Source organism: Tachypleus tridentatus, chromosome 9, assembly GCF_004210375.1.
Source record: "Tachypleus tridentatus isolate NWPU-2018 chromosome 9, ASM421037v1, whole genome shotgun sequence".
NCBI lineage: Eukaryota > Metazoa > Arthropoda > Merostomata > Xiphosura > Limulidae > Tachypleus > Tachypleus tridentatus.
Window position 1 is genome coordinate 141654189 of NC_134833.1, and position 12559 is coordinate 141666747.

General features: G+C 29.1%; 1 protein-coding gene across 1 annotated transcript in view; it reads right to left on the reverse strand.

Moving 5' to 3' along the window:
• Positions 1–508: 508 nt before the first annotated feature.
• Positions 509–12559, reverse strand: part of LOC143226540 (cilia- and flagella-associated protein 36-like) — a 29609-nt gene continuing 17558 nt past the window's right edge. Inside the window, 2 exon segments of the mRNA XM_076457630.1 lie at positions 509–5727; positions 9128–9377. Coding sequence (XP_076313745.1) covers positions 5699–5727; positions 9128–9377 — 279 coding nt within the window. The 3' untranslated portion in view covers positions 509–5698.

Consider the following 12559-nt stretch of genomic DNA (forward strand, 5'->3'; position numbering starts at 1 on the left):
CACATGCTTATAAAAATAAAACAATTATAACAAGCTCCAAATAGACATACCAAAATATATCTCTCAATATAATCTGTGTTTAGATTGTGATCAAATCAAATTACATTCTTCCCAGATTGATTTTAAGACTCTAATCTTTCTATTTATTCAGGAATTTGTGATTGTCTTGAAAATAAACCATAAAGAAAAACACATTACGAGAATATGTTATTTTGGATATTTTTATATGTAAAACATTAATGTGACACTCGGCTAATAAATCTTCGAAACATAAATGTTTACTAATGAACAACGGTGATTTGAGTCGCACAGTTTTTGTGTTTGTGTCATTGTTCTGAAATGAAGTTTTTCTGCTGGAAACATAAAATAAACCATAAAGAAAAACACTTTACGAGAATCTGTTATTTTGGATATTTTTATATGTAAAACATTAATGTGACAATCAGCTAATAACTTTTCGAAACATTGTTTCGATTATTTACCATTGTTCTGAAATGGAAACATCCTATTTTAACACTTCATCACTTTTTATTTCCTTGGTTAGCTGGAAAAACATAACACAAACTCAACATGTTTGGAAAGCTCTGTCTATCATCTATCATTTAGAAATTATTATATGTTTGTGTAAGGTACATGCTCTGAGATCTTTGCCCCAGAACACTGGTAACACTAAATTGGACAATTAACTAGGCCTGGCCAATCTATAGCCCATTGTGTAGCTTCATACTTACTGCAAAACACACAATTTTAGTTTCTCAACTCTGCTATGAATTTTATTTTATAAAATTTAAATATATTTTATTCTAGTCACTTTATTTACCTTTCAATAACTTTTTATTTTCTTAGCTTTTGATTGAACTGGTTTATTCTATGTTGTCACAATTTTCAGATATTTTTCAATTTTGTACCTTTGAATGATATAATTTTCTATATTAAATATCCAGTAAAAATAAATCAGTATCAACATACATCACCATTACTTTAGCATTATATAAAATTTACAAAAGTCACTATAAAAACAAGCTTTTACAACACCAGTGCTACTGAACATCTGTATGGACAATCAGCTTAAATAAAATTACATCAAATCATACAACCATGCAGTAAAGTGTATTATATGAAAGTATAAACTTTTAAAAGCAGATTCTTTTACTCTGAAAAAGTTAAATTATCTGAATATACATCTTTAAGAAAGTACCACAATATTAGTATTAGTCACAGATATATCCATAAATTAAAATCATTATTATTTTAATACATGGAAAAAACCTCTAAAACCAGTTCATAATTGCTGAATAATAGATTATGAAATATTGTGTCTGGAAATCAAGTCCTATTTAATTATTTTGTTTGTTTTTTAGAAAGAAAGTAACACGTATTGAATCACTTTTATTTACTTCATATTACATAAATTAACTTGCATAAAAACACACTGAAATGTTTTACTGACCTCAGTATTTTAAAAGTATATTAACATACATGTAAAAATCCGTCATGATAATTAACTATTTAAAATTAAAGACATATTAAAGTATATAGCTATATTATTTAAACTTTGAAAGTTGTACATTTTTTTCATTAAAAGGGCTAGTAATATTTTTTAAATACCACAACACGACTCACTTTCTCCAAAGTACTTCCTGAAATAATTAATTCAAAAATACAATAAAACCAGCATTTAAGTATTTTTAACATACTGACCCATAGTATCTATTCATTATTAGCTAAAGTGTTACATTCCAAAACATAACTTACACAATTATTCAGTAGCACAGTTCAAAATGTTTCAATTATTAAAATCAAAACTTGCCTACTGTAAAAGTTGATGTTATTGTATTTTTATATTAATTATTTAGTCCAGTAGGTTCCTTAATTAACATTATTTTATTAAAGGTTATAACTTGAATGATATGTGTTATTAATTTAAAATTATGATTGTATTAGACATGAAATGTTATTTTTATTGGCTGAAATATTTCATTCATGTTTTGTTGGTTTTTAGAAAAAGCAACTAATAATGAGCTAACATTAAGCTCGTATGATGGATATTAAACTGAAGTTCAAAAATCAGAACAATAAACTTGGAATATAGTGATAAATTTCATATATTACTATGCGTGTGTGGAAAGCATTACGTTAACTACTATTGGACACTTTAATACACATGATAATAGTCAAATGAACTTTTACAGAAGGTTGTGATAAAAAATTATTTGTCAAGAAAAATTTATTCTTTTTAAACTTAACAATTATTGTTTCAATAAGTATTCACAAAGTACACTCAATGTGTATCTTGAATTGTACTGACCACAGCATTGTACAAAAAAAAATATTACAGGCTTAAGATAATTAAAATGTTATAGGAAAAAAAAATCACTTTTCTGAAACTTCTTCAATTGTTTAAAGAATATAACAGTGCTATTGCACATTACATGTGAACACCTTTACTAACGTAAATGGTATTCAGTACTTGATATCACAAAGAGTGTGGTATTTCACTATGTTCTGATTACAATAATCAGTTTCAAAAATATTTAGACACCTTTTACACTCTGTATTTGTTAGAATTAAATTAAACAACCATGTAGAACTTGTATATTTTCACCAAGGAATACACCATGTGTTGCTAATAAGTTTCAAAGTAGCACTTTTCTTCTTTCAAATATCTATCACTTAGTAGTTTTAGGAAATCCATGATGATACATAACTAACCTCAAGAACTGGATTTCTTTTTATGGTTTGAATAATAATAATACCCTAGATGTGCTTTTTTACTTATCACAAAAGGAGATAACCATAGAACAGAAAAAAATGTTATTTATGAATAAGGTCTATAAATTGTACTAATAACTAAATTTGTAATCTTGGTACCAACTGTCAATTAGCTTAATTTAAAACACTTCTATTGTCACTTTTTTTCATTAATATAATAATAAAAAAGCAGTTTTAGAGAGATAAAATGACTACAGCAGCTTCTGTAAATTAGAAGCTACATCTAACATTCTTTAAAAACTTATTTAGGATATTAACACCACTGGTTGGCAAAATGTGTAACAGGTGTCTTCTTCGAGAATTTATTTGTGTGTTGAAGTTCTCAAATAGTAATTATTAGTGTAATATATTTAAATCTGTATTAAACTGAAAGCAGTCACAACAAACAACAAGTGAATTTGATTACCATATACTATGTTTGCAGTGAGAAATATACTCCATAAGCAGATATAGCATTTCCAGTAAAAGAAATGTGTATCAACTATAAGTTACACAATAATCACAAGATAAAATATAGATTTATTCTACTTTAAAGTATTTTCATTTGGAGTTATTAAGGTAAAGAACTGAAACTGCAAACATATCATAGTAGATATGAAAAAGGTACAAAATAGAATAATTATCCCCAAACAAATATACAGCTTTCATCAACACTGCTGTGAAAATAATATGGAAAGATCAACATTATGTAGGTAAAAATGTTAAGTATCACATGAAGCGTGTTCAGAAAGAAATTCACAAAGTTATGTGACACATTAAAACATTTCATCATTGTGCAGTTAGTATTATGATGAGTCAAGACGTAAAAGGGAGACACACATTACAAACTGAATTTGTTCAACATATTAACAATAAATAACAGTTAATGTAAGCCAATAGCAATTTCTGAGAAATTCATTCTGAATTCTGACTAAAATATCAGGTTTGATTTACATTTAAAGATTACTTTCATTTCTATTAAACTAACATCAAGTTAAAGATTATTAAACTTTAAATGTAAATCAGGTAATAAAAAAACCAACAAATTATGTCTTTCTTTAGATAGTCTTAGTTAACTGGCAATAAAAAAAGCTGAAACAACATAAAATACTTAAGTTAATAAATTCCAAGTACAATCTTTAACCTTTTTTCTTCTGGTCTCAAAATAACATTAATTAATACATTGAAATAAAAACAGTGAAACAATATAAAACTACTGTGTACAAATACTATACTTAGAATAAAATATACATTTTTTTACAAGAAAAAATTTAGAAAATACTGCATATGATAATAATGCCACATAATTCTCATGAGAGACACAAGATTTGAAAAAAATCACATTAATAAATTTGCAATAGGAACTATTAACCAGTAACAGTCTACAGGTGCTTAGCTTGTACAACATTCCACTTCAAAGAATATTCCAAACCAACATATTTGTAACAAAATAAAAGGTCCTTACTGTGAAATGTTATTTTCACAACATTTTGAATGCCAGTTAAACTACTAAGCTGTTAACCAAAACATTAGTAACAATCTGGTAATCTTACTATAACTGTGTGTGATATTAAGTTTTATTACTTACAAAAATAAATCAAACACATGAAATTAAAAGTAATTATAGTTTTCTTCCAGCAACAAAAATAAGCAGTAACTACAAAACTTAACTTAGGTGGTGCAGTTTGTATTGGTGTTTAAAATCTTATGTACAGAGAAATATACACCACACTAGTTACAACCGGATGTGTTTTACTGAGGACAAGACTACAAGAACTACCATTAGAAATATGTATTACACTAGGTACAACTAGGCTGATTGTTTAAGATAAAGCTATAAAAACTAAGACTAGAACAGCAATATACACCACACTAAATAAAACTTGGTGAACTTTACTGAGGAAAAGACTGCTAGTACTGGCTAGAAATATGGATCACACTAGCTAAAACTGGATTTTACTGAGGACAAATCTACAAGAACTATGACTAGAATTTGTATTGGACTTGCTAAAAACCTGACAGATTTTATTGAGGAGAAAACTACAAGAACGATAACTAGAAATATGCAACATGCTAAGTTACATTTGAGGAAGAAACCACAAAATTTATTACTGGGATTCGTACCTCGCTATCTAAAACTAGATATATTTTATTGAGTAAATGTCCAAAAGAATTACAACTACAATTTGTATTACACTAGATAAAACTGGACGAATTTTATTAAATACAAGCACTATAAACAGAAATATGTATCACACTAGCTAAAAGGGGATGGATTTCATTGAGGACAACTCTACAAGAACGTTGGCTAGAATTCGTAACAAACTAGCTGAAACTCGACAGATTTTGTTGAGAAGAAAACTACAAGAACTACAATTAGAAACATGTATCATACTAAATAAAACTGGATGGAATTTTTCAAGGAAAGGATATCAAGAACTATGACTGGAATTTGTATCATACAAGCTAAAACTGGATGGATTTTATTCAGGAAAGACCACAAGAACTATAGCTAGAAATATGCACAATACTGACTAATACTAAGCCAAAAACACAAATATGCACTACAATAACTAAAACTGGATGAACTATACTAGGTAAAGTTCACAAGAATCGTGACTAGAAAAGGGATATGTACCAAACTAGCTACATATATGTAATTGGACGAAGTCTCTTAAAAGATAAAACAGCAAGAACTATGACAAGAACATAAATATGTATGATGTTAGCTAAAACTAGATGAATTTGTAGAAAATAAAACTACAAGAATTTTCACTAGAATTACAAAGTTTTGGTATCATCATTTGAAGAAATTAAAGTCACATGTTTTAACTACTTAATTCTGAATTTTGCAAACATTTATTTAAAGCATGTGGTTTTATATGAAGAAGAACTGATGTCCAACAAATGGCACTGTCCATAATGTCATCAATGACAACATATATAGTTAAGTATGACCAGCTTGTAATGCTTCCTCTGTAATATAAGAAAATAATGGTTTAATTCATTATTTCCAATATTACTTGGATAAGAATTTTCATAACAAATTATTAGAGATTCTTTGTCATGTAATTAATGATTATCCCATCAATTCACTTGAACCACTATAAAATAATGTATCCTTTGCAATCACAAAATACATATGAAATAAAAAGAAATGCAAATTTCAGGACAGTGACCTCGGAGATTACATTAAAACTGTAGAAGTTTATTCTAGAAATGCCCCAAATTTCTTGCATCTTTTAATAAAGTTCAACCCAAAATAGCATACAATATTGTGCAGTAATTATTTCTATAGAAATGTTGACAATTACTTCAACACTATATATTCGAATCTATAATTTCTATGTCTTGCCTGACAGCTTTGCCAGAACAACAGTTTAGGTCGTAAATTACTTCTTTTGGTATAACATATATTTTTTATTTACAATTATTATGAAGAGCATGAAACATTATTACTATAAAATAATAACAAATGAATTCCTTTGTTAACTCACCCCTCAAACATTTGTTTCTTTGCCTAAGCTAGAATATATTCTTTAATGAGCCATCAGAGATTTGAAGTATGCAAATGATTCATTTTGTGTTAATTCATAATAAATTAATGATAATATCATCAATTTCTCACACACATATATTGTTTTTAATTAATGTGTTTTAAAAAAGACACAAAGTTATTTTGTTATCAACAAACTCAGACCCTAAAGTATACATGCAGTCAACTTTCACTGTTGTTTTTTATTACTTTATCAACTAACAAACGCTAGTCATTTCTTTACAAACATGCTTATAGTTAACTTACCAGAACTGTGCCATCAAGCTGTAACTAAACAAAAAGTGGAACTTCAGGCATCTGGAAAAAAAGACCACACTCAAACCTTGCCTGAAGCTATACTTACAACCCACAATTAGGAACATGCTGTCTTACTTTCACATGTATGTATGATAAATTATTTATCAAAACTTTTTGTCCGATAACTAATGTTTTTTACTATACCAAGGACACGTGTACATTCTTATGAATTCATCTATATAATTGTACCAAAGATATAAGAGAAAAATAATAATTTTACCACTTATAATTAATACACCAACTTTAATATTTGGAAAACTTTTATTTTTGCAGATTATTCAAACCTTTTCTTTTAAAATGTTCATTTATAACTATGTTACCATACAGCCTCAGATATGCATAAAAACATTAAATGAACCCTTAATCATGCAAGTGAAGAATTTCCTAGATTCAATTAAACTAACATATATTTACATATTCCAAAATAAATAAAAATGTACCTGTTTATCATTACATGCATATTAAAAATATCAAAGAAATTCCAGTGTTCCTTTCTTAACAAGACAAAAGCTACCTTACAAAACTAAAAAATGTATAATTCTAATATCATGATCTTAACCTATAAGCATTAATAACTTCAGTATTTATTATTAATTTCACATAAATATTTAATCCAAATCAACTTAGTGTTTCACCTTCTAAAGCTTAAAAGGTACAGTATATGTATTTTTACAACTAATTAATTAAATAGGCTGAATAACATATTCTACTGACAGAATCTTAATGGGTTTATTGTTTTTAAATTTGGTGCAAAATTACATGAGGGCTATCTGTGCTAGCCATCCCTAATTTAACAGTGTAAGACTAGAAAGAAAGCAGCTAGTCATCACCACCCACTGTCAACTCTTGGGCTACTCTTTTACCAACAAATAGTGGGATTGACCATCACATTATAATGCTCCCATTGGTGAAATGTCAAGCATGTTTGGTGTGACAGGGATTCAACTCTTAATGACACTTACAAAAAAGACAATTTTGTACTGAATAGCAGATAAAGTAATTATCACCAAGCATCTTTTAATAATTTTCAAATATTTTGTACAATTTACAGCTACTGTAATGTTATTCTCAATGAATTATGACAGTTGTATGCACTTTAGAGAAAAGCAACTAATAAAAAAAATCATGAAATTCCAGTGAACTTCTCTTTAAAAGAAAACATACATACAATTAGGTCTACAGATGTTTGAAGTTTACACTCTCTTTTCTAACTTGCAATTGTTTTGACTCAATAACCAGAAACTTAAAAGTTTGCAATATACTATGATGTAATAAATAGTCATAAGTTAAAATGAAAAGCCCACAGCAAAAAAATATTCACTGAAGTTGATTTCTTCTGAAAAGGCTGAGAATTGGAGGCAAACTTTTATACTTTTCTCAAACCATTCAACATAGTTTATAAAACTAGATTAGTTTTATATTTGCTAAATTTCATGTTCTGTTGTTTTATGCATTACCAATAAATGTACTGAACCTAATATGTTTAGCTATATGCAAAGACAATTCAGGTTAAGGAGCATCTAATAGGATATCATAAGTTAATTGAATAATTAAAAATGTTGCAATGTATAATCAGTAAATATATGTAACTTGGATACATTCTTGCTAATGGCAACTAAATCCAGAATTTCAACTAAAAACAAATTCATATTTCCATATCTGTTACATTATAAAAAAGAAAATTGACTATATATATATTATTAGGGCTTGAATTGAGTAAAGTTATTGGGTGGAGCTCAGTTTTACAGTCCCTATGAGGTGGGGTGTCTGGGAAGTGCCAGACTATTTTATTTTGATTACTTGATGATGTTATGATACATGTTCACACAAAAAAGTAAAAGAATGATATGTCACAAAGTAGGTCTGCATGAAAGCTATAAACTGGGAAAATTGTGAAAACTTATCTTTAAAATTACGTGTGTTCTTGGTTATTCCACAACAGGAATATTTTCATAAAATTTCTAACTAACAGAAGCGTTTTCACAATAATTTCTTACAACAAAAAACAGTGTCCCAGTTTCCTCTCCCTCAACTCAAGCCCTGATGGTAATGGAAATTATAACTAAATAATTCACATATTCTAATAGAAAAAAATAACGTTTTGTCAACAATTCTTTTTTTTTAAATTCTGTATGAGTTAAGATAAAATGTTTTCTCTTCAGAAAGTGTGATGACATTATGAAATTTGAATCTAAAAACGAATTATTTGGAAAACTATAAACCTATGTTTCTCAAACTAGACCAACTTCTTCATAAATAAACCTGTGTAGAAAATTATGCATAGTGGTTGTTGAAAGAGAGAGATAAAAGAAAAATATTGTAGGTTAAACCACCAAGAAATTAACTACAGGGTATATAGTATATACAACAGTATATATATATATATATATAGTACATACGATAGTGTGTGTGTGTGTAGTTAACTTCTTGGTGGTTTGACCAATAACATTCTTCTTTTATATCTTCTACATAATTCCAGTTGGGCTAATCTTAAACCCAATTATAATGAAAACATTTACTCACCAATAACCTCAGCTTTCAGTCGGGCAGCCAAGGATTTACGAAATGCCAGTGTTTGAGGATCGACATTTATTTTTGCATTATCATGACTGACCACGCTACGTGCTGCTCGAGATGATTTGGGTCGTTTCTGAGTGGTTGTTTTTTCATAATTTAAGAGGCGCTTCTCCCGTTCTTGACGTTTTAATGCCAAAAGTTTATCACGCTGCTGACGCAGGTATTCCTGTCTTGCTTCAAAATCTTCAGATTTGACCTAGAATAAGTTAATAGTAGAATATTATTTGATAGAGACAGACAAAAATATTTAACAAACTCAACTGATTACTGAACATTATCACTTAGAGACAGACAAAAATATAAAATAAATCATTTTATTCATGCCTGATTACATTTATAGTTTTCAAGCCAAGATCTGTATCAAACATACACAACATATTTTTATTAAGAAAAACATTATTGTATCATTGAATAATTTTCATAAATTATTTTCATAAATTTATGAATAATTATTCATAAAATAAGCATTTAGCTTTTAAAAAAATATATATCTTTTTGATTAGAAGTTATCACAAAAAAACACTTTTCAGTTGAGGTATTTATTCAGTAATATGAAAAACTCAACTGGTGTTGAAGATGCAAAGTAAAATCAAATTAAATTTTCAAGTAGTTTATTACTAAAGTTTTCCTTCTCTTGTCCAATCAGTTTTATAAAAGATATTTCTATAAATAAGATAACAACATAATCTAGTCGCAATAAAATTATTTACAGCCCTCCTATATACAACAGAAGACTGTGCAATGTTCTTTGATATCTTGCAAAGTTGTGCACCTTGAAACTCTTGGCAATTGAATTGTTTGGAGTTTGCTTAAACATATTTAAACTAGTCAAACGAGTATGACTTTCAGAATTAATATACACACACAGAATTAACTTTTATTTTTCACTCAAATAATCTTGAAATTAGTGCACATGTTTAGATACTTTTAAACAGAACTTGGACTAAATTGAGTGTCATGCTTACAATGTATCTAAAACTTACAGTTCATGGAATATTTTATCACAAATATCTGAGTCAGGCTTACCAGTTCCAAGATTCATAGTTGTACCAGAGGCACATACATCATCCCTACTATATTATTTACATTGATTTTGAAAGATTGACATTAACTTTGCATACATTTACTTCATTTATTGAAAATTTTTCTTTACTTATTTGATATTTTAAAGCAGTGTTTAAATAGACATAGGAAGGTTGTATCTATAACAAGTTCTAATTACAACGAGGTTCCATCTGTAATATTTATTGTTTATCTGTTATTGGCTGGTAATTCCTGTTTCACCCTTATTTAATCTTTTTAAAGGAACATCAAGTTTCTGTAAGAAAGCGGACTTCAAGGGGTAACAATAACATTGCTTACACTAGAATTATAATTTGTTTAAATTACTACTAGGTATTAATAATACATATAAAAGCAGATACTTCATTTAAAACTATGTAACCTCAGTGAAAATGGCCAGTATCATTATTTTGATTTTTGAGTTATCATGTAATAAGAAAGAATAATAAGAAATTAAAACTTTCTGCTACGATATTCACAGACATTCACAGAACTTGAGACTCAGTCATTACATAAATATCATTGTAAAAGGAAACACTGTATTGTAAGATTTTGATAACCCATTGATGAGATATTTAAAATACCATTTCAACAAGCAATCTAAGCCATCCCAACATAGGCAGGCAACTGCTTGCCTGATACAGCCTATGAATGTATATATATCCATTGTTGTAAGCTTTATATTTTTGAATTTTGTAATTTGTTTGAGAGCTAGAGAAAGGTATTGTTTCTAGCTAGAGGAGATTGGGTTTTTTGATGATGTAATGATAAAATTAAGTTTAAAGAGAAAGAACTTCTAGGCCAAGAACTTCTAGAAAACTAAAGATGTTATAACATTTTCTAGCATATTCCAAAATAGAATATACAGTTACGACAGAAAGGGTTCGTACCCCTGTGTCCCGAGTGGCTTTTTGCTCATAACTTAAAAAGTATCATGATTAGGCTAATAGAAGTATAATATTTATAAATTATAAATACCTTAAAAGGTATCAAGATTAGGATAATGAAAGTGTGGTATATTATAAATATTACACTAACACACATCTACGTAAATTTTTATATAAATTGAATGACAAATAAACTGTTTATAAACAAATACCCAAACATAGGAGGGACAGAAAGTGTTTGTGCATCTACTTTAATGGTGTCAGTCATGTAGCTTTTCAGTTGAATTACTTGGCGCAATCTCTCCTCATAGCCTTCCATGATTGTTTGACAGTACTCGACTGGTATTTTCTTCCATTATTCTTCACAGAAGACCTCCAACTCTTGCAAGTTTTTTGGATGATGGCTGATGAATCCTGGTCTTCAACTCATGCCAAACGTTTTAAATTGGGTTGAGATCGGGTGACTGCGATGGCCACTTCAGAACGCTTATATGGTTCCTCTGCAACCAGGATTGCACATATTTTGATGTGTACTTAGGGTCATTGTCATGCTGGAAGATCTAACGACGCCAAAGCCGCAAGTTCTGAGCATCATTCTTGATATAAGTGCCTAATATATCAACGTACTCATCTTTTTTATGATTCCGTTGATGCAGTGAAGGCTGCCTACACCAGAAGAGCTGAAGGAATGAATCCCATAGCATGATCGAGCCACCTCCGTGTTTAACTGTAGGGACGGTGTTCTTTCGTTTCCTCTTCTTACGGAAAATATAGTAAACATCATTGTAGCCGAAAAGCTCGATTTTAGTCTCGCGTGACCAAAAATACTCTTCCAATAGGTAAAGGGTTTATCTACATGCTTTCTTGCATACTTCAATCGTGCTTCTAAATGAACAGGTTTTAAATATGGAGTTCTACAAGGACGGCATGCTTTGAACCCAGAAGAACGTAACACGTTCATAACTGTAGAAGTGCTCACTTCAACCCCAGTTTTCCTTACTAGTTTCTCTATGTCATTATGTGTTAAATATGGTTCCTACTAACTTCTCTGAGAATCTTCCTCTTGGTTCGTTCTGGAATTTTGGTGCTTCTAAATGAACACGCTTTAAATATGGAGTTCTACAAGGACGGCATGCTTTGAACCCAGAAGAGCATAACATGTTCATAACTGTAGAGGTGCTTACTTCAACCCCAGTTTCCATATGTCATTTAACACGTAATGAATGAGGGAGGTTAGCAGTTGATCTTGTAAGCTTAAACTTAGCAATTATGCTCTGAACAGTAGATTTTGGCACATTAAGTTGTGTAGCAATATTGGAAAGAGACACCTGAGACTTTTATTTTACAATAATTTGGTTTTTTAAATCACTGAACAGTTGTTTCCTGTTCACCATGACGACCAAGCAGATAATGACGGAGAAATGCTAAA